The following is a 17,054-nucleotide window of genomic DNA, read 5'->3' as shown; positions in this document are numbered from 1 at the left end:
ATAACTACTGTTGGCATTTATCATCGCCCCTTCAACTTCCAGCTTTAAGTTCATCATCAGAAACTCTCTTCACCTCCACTACATTCTTACTCCACTCTTCCTTCAGGGTCACCCCTACACTATTTCCTTTTCGATCCACACCATGATAAAACAGTTTAAACCCACCTTCAATGTTCCTGGCCTTACTCCCTTTCCACTTGGTCTCCTGAACACACAGCATATCTACCTTTCTCCTCTCCATCATATCAGCTATCTCTCTCCCTTCACCAGTCATAGTACCAGCATTTAAAGTACCAACCCGAACCTCCACTCTCCTACACTTCTCCTTTTCCTGTTGTCTCTGTAGATGTCTTCCTCCTCTCCTTCTCCTCCTCCGGCCAACTGTAGCCCAATTTCCACCGGTACCCTGTTGGCAAACAAAACCTGTGGCGGTCGTTGGTAAAAATGTAAATTCTGATTTGTGATCCGCATATTTGATTTGGCACATGTTTTACGCTGGATGCCCTTCATAACGGAACCCTCCCCATTAATCCGGCAGTGCGTACCAGCTTCCGGCATCATTTCACAGTACTGTACATATAGCCTACTCTACTTACAACTAAATGTTACGACCGATTTGTCGGCCCCAATTGTGATACTACCTGTATCAGTATTATCTGTGAAAAGATTCAACAAAAAAAATTATAATATTTCTCTACAGTAAAACTAAATGTTTCTCTTATAAGTAACCTTTATAAATAAGTTCATAAACAAGCAATAAATAAAGTTTATAATTATAAAATTACTAATTTGTACAGTTACTTTTAAAACATCATGCTTAATTGGTTTAGTTCTTCTGCTAAGGATCAGGTTGTATTTAAGCCAAATCCTGGATATCTTAGCCAGGAGATTTATATGTATATAAATAAGGTCATAAATAAACAAGTTTATAATGATAAATGTATTAAAATGACTAATCACATTAATTCAAATCAGCCTTAGTTAGATCAAGTTACTCATTTCTGTTGTTCCTGCTTTAAATATAATTGACATATGTGTGTAAAAATATTTTCAAAAAGTCAGTAACTTTCTCAATCCCTACACTAACATTATGCAGGAGTGCGATCTCAAACAACAAGGGAGTAAAAAAGTCTTAACACATCTTGGAGATGAATGGTTATAAAGTGGACAGTAAGTTTCAGAAGGCTGAAATTAGATGGCTCCTGACTCCGCTCGAGCCTGATATAACTGCACCGTGTTCTGCTGACTCATACATTCTCCCACATTCCAGCTAACAGGCTAAAGTTCCTGCCTCACATTACCGCGACAGCTCCACACTAATCAACTTCAAACAGGCCCACAGGGGATCCCGGATGAGTTCAGATAAAAATATTCAGTTGGATTTTCATGCTTAATCCACACTAAACGCACCGTCCTGAATCCACTTGACTGAGTGTCAGCAAAGAAAAAAGGTGAAATCTTTAAAAGATATAAATAGATCTGTACAACTGAGTACAACTTTCTCATCAGAAAATGACGCCTTAGCTAGCTTTCTTTCTTTCTGTTAGCATGTACAGAGTCCCCCAATGTCCCCCAACATGCTGGGTCATACGATGAGGAGATGACAGGCTTTGTTTATAAAGCTGGATAGCTGTTTATACAAGCATGAGTCACAAGACTCATGTGTGAAGAAACATTGTTCATATTTTCATGTGTGTGTACAACTTAATGCCATTCAAATTTCAAGTTCAAATCACAAACACTGATCAGCCATAACATTAAATTTACTCACAGGTGAAGAACATTTTAAAGGGATTGTATATAATAACATGTATTAACATTATAACATATATAACAGCAGGTGAACAGTCAGTTCTGGAAGTTGTGGAATATGTGTCGACAAGTAGGTCAAAGCATCTCCAAAACAGCAGGTCTTGTGAGGTGTTTCCAGTTTGTAGCCATTACTACATTCCAAAAGTGGTCCAAGGAAGAAGAACAGGTGAACCAGAGAGATGGTCATGAGTGCTTGGCGTTTACTGATGCAGCAGAACAAACTGCTGCAAATGTTCATGTTGGCTCTGAGAGAATAGAGTCAAGACACACAAACTATCGCAGTTTGCTGGGTATTAAGCTGCAGGGCTGCAGAGGTGTTGGAAAGCCTATACTGCCCCCTGTACACCACCACCAGCTCCTACAATTGCCATCTGAACTAGACTATAGAGCAATAAATAAGGAGGCCTGATCTGAGAAATCATATTTTCTTACCTGGGGAAGAATGGCACAAGCTGATATATTTTTAAGAAAGCAAGCTGGCAAAGGTGGTGTGATGCTTTGGATCATGCTTTGCTGGAAATCTTGTGTCTTTAAATTTTATTTGTCACATACACATTCACACAGAGTACAACATGTAGAAATGTTTTATATGACTATCCAACAAGTAAACAGAAATAGAGTAAAAAAATTTTTGGTTATTAAAATATAAAGTAGAAATGTATACAAGTATAATACTGTCAGGGATCCACCTGCCACGCCCCCTTTGGTGGCTTTCTATGCCTCTCCCTAGAGCTCCAGGTTTAACCACGTACACCTGGAGCTCATCATCAATCATGCCTCCACTCTCTCTGGAGCTCCAGGCCTAATCACGCACACCTGAAGCTCCTCATCACTCCACCCCGCTTCTATATAAGCTCTTCATTCACTCCCACTCGTTATTGAATGTGTTGGACGCTACGCACTGTGTGAATAGGTTGTTTGTTTTGTACTATGTTCTATGTCTTCCGTTCCGTCCGGACTCCACAATCCCGTACCGGCTGCGCTTCACCTCCCCGCGCATCTCGGGTCAGCTAGCGCACCTCGGACTCTCTCAACCGTGGGACTGCCGTGTGTGTGTGTGTGTGTGTGTGTGTGTGTGTGTGTGTGTGTGTGTGTGTGTGTGTGTGTGTGTGTGTGTGTGTGTTATAAGTTATAACTTAGTATAAAAATGTAGATAATAACTAAGATTTAGTTAATATAATTCTTTTTATTTTATCCCTGTTTTTATAAAACTGAGGATTTCACATCTGAAACATTCTTGCAAACCAATCTAATAGGAGTGGCCTCTTTCATTGGGAGAATGTGCCCTGCTCATCCACACTGCAAAAGAAAAGTTCAGGAATGGTTTGGGGGACAAGAGTTTAAGATGTTGAAGTCACTTACCCCAGATCTCAATCAGAGTGAGCAGCTGTGTGATGTGCTGGAGACAAAGTAGATCCATGAAGGCTCACAGGATCCACTGTAGAAGTCTTGTTGCCAGATAACACAGCACACATTCAGAAGTCAAGGCCATGATGGGTCAGAGCTGTTTTCTGACATCCCTCATACACAGAGATGGAGAGACAGCGAGAGAGAGAGCAGTTTTGAGTCAGTGTTTACCTGGTGGTCAGTTGGGACAGGGAATTATTCTTTAGATAATAACTCTCTCAGCTGTAAAATAACAATACAATGCAAATTCAATAAAATAAGAAACTATAAAATGGTTCCAAACTGTGATTTTATTGTAAACATTTCATCAGGCGTTCAATTTAAACCAGCAGTATAATTGTGTAGGAAAAGACAGAGCTTTTCAAATAAAAATAAATAAATAAATAAATAAAAGGTGCAACCACCCACCCACCTACACACACACACACACACACACACACAGACACACACACAGAGAGATAAAGACTGTAAGTTCTTGTATTCATTAATTTCACTAAACATGACTGTGTATGTCTTTTCTACATGCTACATTGTTTCCCTTTATATCATGCTATATAACTGTCAGTGCGTTGAATCGGTTTGCTCTGTTTGCAGGGATCTAACAAAAAAACGTGCAGGAGATACAAAATCTGTACACACAAGCCTTCATATTTTACACGCAATCGAATAAATAGAATCATTTAGAAAAAAGTCAACCAGCATTCAAGAAACGTTTTACATGAAACTTCCCTTACTGAGAATGATGTACTGATTGATTCTCTATAACAGGAGCATTAATGCACTCGTTCTCATACTTTATCATTATATGTTTAGGAGACCTTTTTTTTAAATCATTTATGAAAGGAGTCTTCATTGTCAGAGCTTTGTAACAGTCTTTGTAAGTTCAGAATTCTCTATGATGGAGCAGTTTACACATTCACCTGATTTCTCTCCTACATTAATATATTTGTTGAGGTGTATTACAAGTATTTAAAGCTAATTTATTGAACACTGATCTCTAAGTGTGTAAATTACAAGATCTCGAGGCTCAATTTGAATACAACATTCGAATGCATTTTAAATGTTAATGCAGGTGTTTGGAGTATTCGGATAAATATGAAAGAAATCGATTCGAATTTTAAGTGTGAATTGATTTGTTAATTAATATGACGGTGCATCAATATTTGTTGAAGGGTTTGTTAATTACAGCATTAAAACAATGTCAGTTAAGAGAATTTTGATCTAAAAACATTCATCTGGACTACTTGTGCTTTTATAGAGACCATTTTGTCCATGTCATTTATTTCTCATGACTTTGGCCTGAGAGCTGCTTCCAGAATGGTGAAAATTATGGTAAAAAAATTAAAATAAATGTCTTGTTAAATTTTCATGCTTAGAGCAATTTATCTGTATGAGCCTGAGGATTTATTTTATTATTTTTTTTATCTTAGATTGTATTTAGGCTCATATCACATTTTTAACCATACACTAATAATCTTACACACACACACACACACACAAACACACACACACACACACACACACACACACACACACACACACACACACACACACACATACCAGTGCCCATTTGATTATAAAGAAAATCAAAACAAGATGAGAGAAATTCAAGATGAGGGTATTCAGTTCAATTGCTTGTTACCATGACAATAAACAATGATCAGTACAGGCCACAGCCACGCAGGTTGTTGGCGATGATGATGTCAGTGACAGCATCAAATACCACCTGGATGTTCCCCGTGTCAGTCGCACATGTCAGGTGGCAGTAAATCTCTTTATTTGGAGAACGGTTTTTACCCTCAAACTGAACCTGAATATACGCAGATGCCTCTTCATAAGTGTTCGGACCTATGAGGGACAAATCATAAAGCTTAGCACATGAAAGCACAAATGGGATATTCCTAATATGCTTAATCACACACACACACACACACACACACAAACACAAACATACACACCTGCATACTCTGGGAAGCATATTATCAGTGGAGATTTCTTTATCTTCTCCCCAAAAAGATCCTTCTTGTTGAGGAAGAGGATGATGGAAGTGTCAACGAAGAACTTGTTATTACAGATGGAGTCAAAGAGCATGAGGGACTCGTGCATACGATTCTGCAGGAACAAAAAAATAAATCCAGTTTTTATTAAAGGGCTTGTTCTGCTAATGTTTCTACACCAAGAGCTAGTTCACAGCAGTGGTGGCCTTCTCTGCTTCCCTAAATGCTATCAGAAACACTGACTTTTTTTTCTCTAAATATATATTATATATTCAATTATTTCCAGTAGTTTGCTCTCAAAATTTCATAGCGGATCTCTAAAGTGTGCTGCTGCAAGGAACAGCACCACCGAGTGTACTTTTATGTTTTATGGAGTTTCTATTCTATTAGATTTCAGCCATCACATCGCATATTGCCATAAGGCCTGTAGAAATGAACAGCATGAGCTTTTAGTAGCTTCAAATACATGTTGCTTGAAGCTGTTGCTTTAACCGGATCGACTCCAAGGCCGCTGAGCAGCTGCAGTGAAAGGAGACTCGTTTAACTGTGTTTATTGGGTTTCTTTCTTTTGAGAAATTCATTCTCACTGCATGAGACACCTGTCTGTGATGCAGCGCTCTGTTATACTGCATTTCTCTTTAATATTGATGGTTTATCAGTGGTGTCATAATGACAATAAGAGGTTGATTGATTCAGGCAGGATGGATTGGAGGATTGATTCAGCAATTTATCACTGATCATTGATCTTTTTTATATGTTTATTATCTGCCAAATCTATTCCTGAGAGCCAGTGGTGGGTGGTTGCATTTCACACCTTGGCCTTCAGTGGTGTCCTGCCTGAAACAATCCACCTCTTAATACCATCATTGTAAAACAACTGCTATAGAAGAGAGATAGAAGGAGTCTCCAGTGCCATCATTTTTTAACAGTGAGAGAAGTAAAGCTCTAACCTTACCTTTTCTGATATTTTCAGGACGAAAGAGTTTACACTTTTTTTTTTTTTTTTTAGATTTCTCAGAAAATTGAAATTTTTTCTGGATTTGTTTATTTTTTATTTAATTCAATGATGAGAATAAAGGGACGCTGGTGAGGGAACAACTGTTTCCAGCTATTAAGTATGTGCGTAAGTAAGTAAGTTATAATTTGTTCTGCTTTTTGTAAATATAAGGATAAATAGTTAAAAAGGATGGTGTGCTGTAATAAAAAATGTAATGTAATTGTTGGTAAGACGGTGTGGTGTCAAAAAAAACTTTAGGTGTGCTCTTAGAGGAAAACAATCAACATAATAAAATAGACAAAAAATATAATGATATATAAATAATACACTTTGTCTGTGTGTACAATTCTTTACCGTCGTCTCATCTTCATGTAACATTTGGTCGTAGCCGCTCATCGCTACGCAGAAGATTATAGCAGTCACACCTTCAAAGCAGTGGATCCATTTTTTTCTCTCTGATCTCTGACCTCCTACATCGAACAACCTGGAGGGGACACCTCATTTTACTGAGTCAAATAAAGCTTTGATGTATTTAAACCATTCATTACCATTGTTTAAAACCCTAAACCAGAAAAGGTTTGCAATATTTTAATATTAACAAAATAAATATAAACAAAATAAAATACATTTCTATAAATTGCCTTTTATAGAATCTACATAATGAGTGTAAAAATCTGTGGTACTATTAATGTGCTTACAGTTATGTTTCATTAATCAAATGATTTATTAATCTTTATCTGAAAGCATCACTTAAAGAATTTTTATATTTTTTTAATGATGGTAATCAAGTATAATAATAACAATAATAATAATAATAATAATAATAATAATAATTATTATTATTATTATTATTGTTATTATACTTGATTATTATTATTATTATTATTATTATTATTATACTTGATTATTTTTATTATTATACTTGATTATTATTATTATAATCAATATTATTATTATTATATATATTATATATCTTCCCGTGGGCTCACCACCTGCAGGAGGGACCGTCAGGGACGGTGCTGTGAGGATTGGGCAGCAGTCGAAGGCGGGGGCCTGCTTAGACTGCTGCCCCCGCGACCCGGATTATGGATAAGCGGGACAAAATAAATGAATGAATAAAATATTATATATTGTGCAGATTAAACAGTAAGGTCTATAGAGTTGAAACTTGGCCAGATAGTAGAGCTCAATTTGGAGAGAGGTTAACAAAGTATCAGCTCAATTGGCCAAAAGCGGGGACTACAGTGCAAAAAAACACTATTTCACATATTTTTGGCCATAGCTTGTACAAAACAAAGAAAATGCCTATTGATGTATTTGCTCTACGAAGTTCGCTTTTTCCATAAAATTTAGTTCTATTAAAAACATACTTTTAGTCCTAGGTTTTTCATGCCATCGTAATAAAACCAGTGTAGCAATGTTCAGTAGACAGGGATTGTTAATATTTAATGAAAAAACGGTGAATTTTCAACTCACCATCGCAGAACCTTCGAAGAAAGTGAGGCCACTTTTACGGAAATGACTATAACTCGTGAACAGAATGAGATGTCTTCACAAAACTTGGTATATGTGTCTGTGATTAATCTTTGGTTTAAAACAGTTTTGTAGCTTTGCCACTTAGTGGCGCTAAACAAGTTTAGTTTAACAAGTTTAATTAAGTTAAAAACTTACTTTTGTTAACTAATCCTAGATTTTTCATCTGATCGAAACCAACTCAGTTCAGAAATGTTCGCTGGACAGTGCTTATCAATAATTATAGAAAAACATTTCTACTGACTATTCAAAGGGTCACATTTGACAAAAATGGAAATAACTTGTGATTGGAATGAGATATCTTTACCAAACTTGGTGGACGTGTCTAAGAGCTCAATCCTTGGTCAAATAAAAAAATGCAAACGCCACTTGGTGGCGCTAAACAAAGAAAAAAAAAACGGTTATTACTACGTAGCCATTTACCCGATCAACTTGATACTTGGCACGCAGTGTCTCTGTCTAATGTGCCATAAGATATAATGAGGATATTAAAAAAATATGGCAGCCATCTGCCAATTACATGTGAGCACCTGTTAGACGTTACTAGAGGCGTATTACAACGAAACTCGGTGGGCATGTTCCTAATGAATTTTTCCTTATGACCTTCAATACCTTATTTGCTTGAACCTCGTTAATCGCTGCTTGCAGCTATATTTATTATTATTATTTTGACTAATTTAATTCAGGATGTGTTCCAAATTGTAGATAGATAGATAGATAGATAGATAGATAGATAGATAGATAGATAGATAGATAGATAGATAGATAGATAGATAGATAGACAGACAGACAGACAGACAGACAGACAGACAGACAGACAGACAGACAGACAGACAGATGACCAAAAATGGACTACTTGTTTAGGTAAATGTGAGCTACAGTACCCCCTACAGGCCAATCAGAGTGTAAAGGAATGTTTTAGCACCTAAATAAAATTAAGATATTTTTAAAAATCTTACCTGAAGTTCAAGTTCTTAAAGGAGAAGTGTGTCTCAACGATACCAGTAGTTTTAACCCGCGACCTTAAAATGTCCTGTTCAGTGGGGAGATAATCAGGTGTTCCAATTCGGTCCAAACTGTCAAGGTAACTACAGATACAGATACACACTCGCCGTCATTTTCAGAGTTTGCGCACACACACACACACACACACACACACACACAAACACACACACACACACACACACACACAATCAGAAAGGAATGGTATTTATCTAAAACAGGGAGTGTGATGAATATATAAAATAATGCATTAAGCCAAAATGCTAAATGTAATAAATGTAATAAGTTATAGAGAAAACCAGTTTATGATCTATAAATGCTTTGGGTTTAGATTGTTTAAAATATTTTGAATGACTAAGCCTGAGCCCAGAACTGAATGTAACTAAGAATCAATTAAAAGTCTGTAAAGCAACTTGATGCAAACAGGACATGGCCTTACTTACTACAACCCCAATAAAATCAGAATGTAATGATTTGCAATCTTATAAACCCAAATTCTATTTACAATGAAACCCAGGAAATATATGAAATGTTTAAACTGAGGAAATGTACCATTTTAAGAAAAAAAATAGCATCATTTAGAAGTTGATGGTTTAACATGTCACAAAGAAAATGTTTAACACTGTGTAACGTCCCCTCCTCTTTTAACAACAGCCATATATGTCTGGGAGCTGAGGAGACCGGTTGTTCAAGTGTTAGGAGAGGAATGTTGTCCCATTTGTGTCTAATACTGGAGTCGAGCTGCTCAACAGCATTGAGACTTTTTTGTCCTATTTTTGTTTCATAATGCAGCAAATGTATTTTATTGGTATATAGAAATCTGGACTGCAGGCAGGCCAGTTCAGCACCTGGACTCTTCTACTATGAAGCCATGCTGTTGTAATCGATGTGGTATGTGGTTTAGCATTGTCTTGCTGAAATATGCAGGCATTCCCTAAAAACAAGTCCTCTGGATAGAAGCACATTTTCTAGAATATGTATATACCTTTCAGCATTGATGATGCATTTCCAGATGTGCAAACTGCCCATTTCATAGGCACTAATGCATCCCCATATCATTAGAGATGCTAGATTTAGATTTGTCTGACCACAGAACAGTTGCCTCAGTCCACTGTAAATGAGCATTGGCCCAGAGAAGATGTCCAAACCTTTTTTTAGATATTTGTTGTGTGTCAAATTACACAATTTTTAATTATATTTCCTACAAAATTATTAATTTGTTCATTTTAAACATTTTATATTTTCTCGGTTTATAAAATTTGTTAATCATCGCGTTCTGGTTTTATTTACATTTTCCCAACTTTTGGGGGTTGTAAAATGTTGGGAATATAATGCAATGCCCAAGATGTTACATACTAATAGACTATTTATTTAAAGAGTGGTGTATCAAATTGTTTCTTGGCTTCATATTTGTATGTTTGATACTTTATTTTCAAATAACCTTCCATTTTAACAGAAATGTATTTTATTATATATATATATACAGTGGGTACGGAAAGTATTCAGACCCCCTTAAATTTTTCACTCTTTGTTATATTGCAGCCCTTTGCTAAAATCATTTAGGTTCATTCTTCTTCCTCATGAATGTACACATAGCACCCCATACTGACAGAAAAACACAGAATTGTTGACATTGTTGCAGATTTATTAAAAAAGAAAAACTGAAATATCACATGGTCCTAAGTATTCAGACCCTTTGCTCAGTATTTAGTAGAAGCCCCCTTTTGATCTAATACAGCCAGGAGTCTTTTTGGGAAAGATGCAACAAGTCTTTCACACCTGGATTTGGGGATCCTCTGCCATTCCTCCTTGCAGATCCTCTCCAGTTCTGTCAGGTTGGATGGTAAACGTTGGTGGACAGCCATTTTTAGGTCTCTCCAGAGATGCTCAATTGGGTTTAAGTCAGGGCTCTGGCTGGGCCATTCAAGAACAGTCACGGAGTTGTTGTGAAGCCACTCCTTCATTATTTTAGCTGTGTGCTTAGGGTCATTGTCTTGTTGGAAGGTAAACCTTCGGCCCAGTCTGAGGTCCAGAGCACTCTGGAGAAGGTTTTTGTCCAGGATATCCCTGTACTTGGCCGCATTCATCTTTCCCTCGATTGCAACCAGTCGTCCTGTCCCTGCAGCTGAAAAACACCCCCACAGCATGATGCTGCCACCACTATGCTTCACTGTTGGGACTGTATTGGACAGGTGATGAGCAGTGCCTGGTTTTCTCCATACATACCGCTTAGAATTAAGGACAAAAAGTTCTATTTTGGTCTCATCAGACCAGAGAATCTTATTTCTCACCATCTTGGAGTCCTTCAGGTGTTTTTTAGCAAACTCCATGCGGGCTTTCATGTGTCTTACACTGAGGAGAGGCTTCCGTCTGGCCACTCTGCCATAAAGCCCCGACTGGTGGAGGGCTGCAGTGATGGTTGACTTTCTACAACTTTCTCCCATCTCCTGACTGCATCTCTGGAGCTCAGCCACAGTGATCTTTGGGTTCTTCTTTACCTCTCTCATCAAGGCTCTTCTCCCCCGATAGCTCAGTTTGGCCGGACGGCCAGCTCTAGGAAGGGTTCTGGTCGTCCCAAACGTCTTCCATTTAAGGATTATGGAGGCCACTGTGCTCTTAGGAACCTTAAGTGCAGCAGAAATCTTTTTGTAACCTTGGCCAGATCTGTGCTTTGCCACAATTCTGTCTCTGAGCACTTCAGGCAGTTCCTTTGACCTCATGATTCTCATTTGCTCTGACATGCATTGTGATCTGGAAGGTCTTATATAGACAGGTGTGTGGCTTTCCTAATCAAGTCAAATCAGTATAATCAAACACAGCTGGATTCAAATGAAGGTGTAGAACCATCTCAAGGATGATCAGAAGAAATGGAAAGCACCTGAGTTAAATATATGAGTGTCACAGCAAAGGGTCTGAATACTTAGGACCATGTGATATTTTAGTTTTTCTTTTTTAATAAATCTGCAACAATGTCAACAATTCTGTGTTTTTCTGTCAATATGGGGAGCTGTGTGTACATTCATGAGGAAGAAGAATGAACTTAAATGATTTTAGCAAATGGCTGCAATATAACAAAGAGTGAAAAATTTAAGGGGGTCTGAATACTTTCCGTACCCACTGTATATATAAAAATGTGTGTGTGTCTGTGTGTGTCTGTGTGTGTGTGTGTGTGTGTGTGTGTGTGTCTTACTATTGAGCAGAGTCGTTGAGCTGATATTCTCGCGATCGGTTAAAGCAGACCTGAACTCCTCCATCTTTCCACAAACGCTTCATGGCTGTCAGAATTTCGGGTGTGTATGGCTCCGTGTCCTCCATACGGTTGATTATGTCATAGACTAACTTTACATCAGACTAAAGACAAACACGCATTACAGATACAGTTATTTAATTACATTGCTGTAATGCACATAAGTAAATAAATGTGATAGCCTTTTTGTAATTCAGTATCAATGGCCGGTCATAATCAAGGAAATAATTAAAACTAAATAAAAGCTAAATATCAAAGCATAAAAAATTTTAAAAACGGGGAATTTGAGAAAAAAAAATCTGTTATGTTATGAGAAAAAAAATGTATGTTATGTACAATAATCGTAGAGCATATAGTACAATGCATTAGAAATACATTAAATACAAAATGTTAAGCCAATAAACACAGTGAGATGACTATCAGATGTTTTACACACTTTAACAATATTTTTTGTGAGTGAAGTTAAAATGATGCTATTGTGACTTTAATTGCTGCTCATTAGAGGATGTAATATCTTTTCTATGCACTAGATGTCGCTATAGCAGCTTGAAAAGTTTATTAAAAGGTTTTTATATAATAAGTGCCTCAGGGACGAATTTCATTTACACTCATCAGACACGTTTATTTATATGGAATACTAGAAGTTAAAACAACGTTTAATTATGTGCTTTGAGAGGATGTGTTTAATTAATTTTTACATTCAGCATCAGAGAGCAGGAAAATGAGAGAAACATTTTATATATATATATATATATATATATATATATATATATATATATATATATATATATATATATATATATATATACACAGACAGACAGACAGACAGACAGACAGACAGACAGACAGACAGACAGACAGACAGACAGATAGATAGATAGATAGATAGATAGATAGATAGATAGATAGATAGATAGATAGATAGATAGATAGATAGATAGAGTTATATTGTAGAAAGAGAGAGGGTGGGGGTGGGAATCCGAGGAAGATGATCGCGCATGCTCCCAGAAATCCTTTGTGTGTATATGTGTATGCAGTATATACTTACAGTCCTGTCCTTGTCTTCATACTCCACCCCAAGGTTCTCCATAGCTTTTAAAATGGAGAACAGACTCTGAATGGTGTTGCTATAGACGATGGGCTTAAATTGCTGTAAATCATCTCCACTGAAACCGTCTTCATGGATAATCCTAATACACGTAAAATATAATATACAGTCATCATAATATACTCTCTATCTATCTCTTTCTCTCTCACACACACACACACACACACACACACACACACACACACACACACACACACACAGATGTCACTGTTATCACGACTGTATTCAAAATCTAGGATTTAAGTCAATGATGAATTTGTGGTTTTCACCTGCTCAAGCAGAGTTTCTGAGCTCTTACATCACCTGCTTGCAGTTCATACCTCCATGTTTATCATATATTTCTTAAGCAGAACTATTTAAGATAGGAGTTTCATTTACAATTTTTTTTTTGCTATCAAACACCCTAGTATGTAACTATAAATCAGGAGACATTAAAAAAAATCTTTCTATGATTTGATAATATGTGAATGAGAAAATGGTGAGACTTTAAATAAATCTGATTAAGGAGTCTAACATAATCTAGTGTACATGCAGCCCACAGAATAGCACTTGATCCAGCACACTGTTATTTTGCACAATTAATGAATAATACTCAGTTTTAACTCATTGATCACGTTTATAAATTTTTTTTTATTTGTTTTTTTAATAAAAAAAAGTAATAATGTTGTTTACACCTGAAAGGGATAACATATCTTATCTTGATGCTCAGAAGACTCAGCCCAGTTTTCGATAAAACTCCGCCCTCATGTGCGTAACACTTTGATTGTCTGTAGTTACATCTCATGCGTACTCGTGTGTGTAAACTGAGAAATACATTCTCAGTGTGTGTGACAGACAAGTAGAAATTGAACTTCAGTTACATGAACATTTCCGCTCTGAGGAGATACTAACGCATGTTTCGGGAAGAGAGTTTTTCAGTTCTGGATGTTGCTTTCGCTTTTGTCAAACTTCCTGTTTCTATTTTACCTTGAAATTAAAAGTATTAGAAAACCAAGATGACATTTGTTTTTTAAAAATAATACAGGGCCCCTTTGTGGGATTTACTTGAACAAGCAAGACCCTAGCACTGACTTATGTTCTTTTTCACCCTTTGCCTTTCCATGGTCACTTTCTCATATTAACAATACATGCTTGAACGCATGCTGTGTGTGTTGACTGATTGGCTCTGTTGTTGTTTTGTTTAGGGTTTAATAAGATATCAACAAAACTATAATAAATAATAATAATATAGGTGCAATGTATATGTGTATTTAATTTACTGACCATATCCAAAAAAATTTATCTGTGTAAAGCTGCTATACAATAAAAATTTATTTAATTTTTTTTTAATCCACTAGTGTTCCATACAAAAGCATGAAACCATTAATAATTTCAAGAGTCAAATATTAGATTATAGAATAGATTCTTAAAAATAAAACAGGTCTTCGAGGGTTTCTTTGAGGGTTCCAAAATGATCTTAACATCTGATAGAGCACCACTGTGAAAAGGTTTTATATTTTAGAGCAAGCCATAACATACAAACAATGTCGCTGTACACTCTGCAAATAAAAAAATAAAAAATAAAAATAAAAAACCTTTTTTTATCACTGGGGATGTTCCATCTAAGGGAACATATCCCCTACCTTTAATATATAAATGTGAATATAGTGTACTTTTAAAAGGTACATATTTGGACCTAAATAGGACAAAAAGTTTTTGGAGTGTCACTGTACCAACAACCAGAAGTAAAACTATACTTAATACCCTTAATTCTACAGAATTCACTTTACAGCTTTATTGACGGATCCTCAGATACTTGGAATATTATATGCAAAATGCCTTAATGTTTCTAAATGTTTACACTCAGAAAAAAAGGGGGGAAATGGACCAAACACTAATCTTGTCACTGTCCTATTATTGTACCTTAAAAAATGATGGAAGGTCAAATAAAGCTACATGTATAGATATAAAACTCACATACAGCTGTCCAGGAAAAACATACACACTAAAGGTACTAAAGGTACTTGTTGCTTATCTTTGGTACATTTTATATGAAAATAAAGATTATAGTGTACTTATAAAAATTATTAAAAATATATAGATTTTGAATATTTTTAGAATAAGGCTTTTTAGACACACCATTATAGCAGGGGTAACATTTATTACCCTATTTATCTAATGAGTTTATATATACAGTATGTATGTATATAGATCTATATATGTTGTTATAAAGAGGACCTTTAAAACATAGATATATATCTTTTCTTTAAATCTCTCTTTAAAAAAAATAAAAATAAAGGGCCCCACCGGTACTGAATTTAACCCTCTCTGGAGCAAAACAAAACCAGGATCTGATCTATTCTGAATCACAAAGCTGCATAAGGAAATATTTGAGATATCTTATATGAGATAAACATCTACTAAAACCAAACCAACAAACAAAACCAAAAGACTTACTTCATCTGTTTGACAATAGTGCTCTTTCCAGACTCTCCTCCACCTGCAAACACAAACACACACACACACACACACACACACACACACACACTAAGGCATATATACAGCCAGTCCATTAATAAATATATAACCCCGGAAAACAAACAAACAAGCCACCACACCGACGTTTGTTTGTTGTTGTGTTTTTTTTACGCTCACCGAGCAGCAGCAGTTTCACTACTTTCGCCTCAGTGACTCCGTCCTCCTTCAGGTTCTTCTCGATGGCTTTGCTCCGGTCCAGAGCCTCGCGCTCCTCGGCGCTTAACGAGCATCCCATGGCGAGGCGCGAGCGAGTAACGCTGGATTCGAAATTCCCTTCTGTCCGCACACGGGAATCCCCCAAACCCAAATAAAAGTCCTCAAACCATCCAAGGAAACAGAAATCAGTCCGACCTAAAAGAGAACCGTTTTTTTCGTAACTGTAACGTTTATTCTGCACGCGCTTCCCCGGCTCTCACTGGGCGGTGGCGACGGTGAAGGCAACAGCGGCAGCACGAGCTCCTCTCCTCCCCCTTCTCCCTCTCTCTCTCTGTCTCTCTGTCTCTCTCTCATCCCGTCGCTGTGCTGCTGCTGCTGCCGCTGATGCGCGAGAGGACTCCCCACCTCCCCCGCCTCTCTCCCCATCACACACACACACACACACACGCACACGCGCACACACACACAAAACCAATATTCTGACGTCAAAGCTGTCGTGAACCTCCACTGTCGTGAATAAGGCACGTGCAAGAAGGCGATTTTTTTTATTAAATTTTTCTGACGCATTGAAAAAGGGGGTAAGGTAAGGGTAAAAAAAAACCGCGTCACTTAGGTATTTTGACGCCACACTAACGAATTCAAACGATAGAAGTGAGCTTCCCTCCAAAACTCACTACCACATACACACTTATACAGTGGCGGCCCGTGCATTTCACACCTAGGCCTTCAGTGTTGTCCCACATGAATCAACCCACCTGTTAATATCATCATTATGACGTCATGCCAATAGAAACTATCAATATTATAGAGAAGTCTGCATCACAGACAGGTATCTCATGCAGCAAAAATGCCAATGAACACAATTCAACAAGTCTCCTTTCACTGCAGCCACAGCTGCATCACCCACATACATCATCTCTAACAGAAGAATCAATGTTGACCTTTTGTAAGTACTTTTGTACGTCGCTCTGGACAATGGCTTCTGCTAAATGCCATAAATATAATTGTAACCAGTTAAAATTATCTCAGGTTTTTTGTCGCATTTTGAGCAGTTTTTTGATGATACAACCTGAAGGAGATTGGAGACTGTAAGGTGTGGGCAGGGGACTGTGTAGCTAGACAGCATCGCATGGTGGTCTGTAGGATTGTTTCAAGGGTGAAGAAGAAGAGGAGGAGGAGAGTGAAGACTGAAAGAAGAATAAGATGGTGGAAACTGAAGGAGGAAGACTGTAGTGTGACTTTCAGGGAAGAGGTCAGACAGGGGCTCGGTGGTGGTGG

The 17,054-nt window shown here is 37.1% G+C and overlaps 1 protein-coding gene across 1 annotated transcript; it reads right to left on the bottom strand.

Moving 5' to 3' along the window:
• Positions 1-3,491: 3,491 nt before the first annotated feature.
• gnao1b (guanine nucleotide binding protein (G protein), alpha activating activity polypeptide O, b) lies at positions 3,492-16,163 on the bottom strand. Its single transcript, XM_083558607.1, has 8 exons — positions 15,738-16,163; positions 15,540-15,582; positions 13,044-13,185; positions 11,939-12,099; positions 8,706-8,834; positions 6,568-6,697; positions 5,178-5,331; positions 3,492-5,067 (listed from the first exon to the last, which is right to left on the bottom strand). Exons 1-8 carry the CDS (start codon positions 15,853-15,855, stop codon positions 4,880-4,882), a joined length of 1,065 nt encoding a protein of 354 aa, XP_083414733.1. The 5' UTR covers positions 15,856-16,163; the 3' UTR covers positions 3,492-4,879.
• Between the last annotated feature and the right edge of the window lie 891 nt (positions 16,164-17,054).

The sequence above is a fragment of the Silurus aristotelis genome (assembly GCF_946808225.1).
Source record: "Silurus aristotelis genome assembly, chromosome: 13".
NCBI classification, from domain to species: domain Eukaryota; kingdom Metazoa; phylum Chordata; class Actinopteri; order Siluriformes; family Siluridae; genus Silurus; species Silurus aristotelis.
The sequence above is the reverse complement of the archived record's forward strand: the minus strand, read 5'-3'. Positions and strand labels throughout refer to the sequence as shown.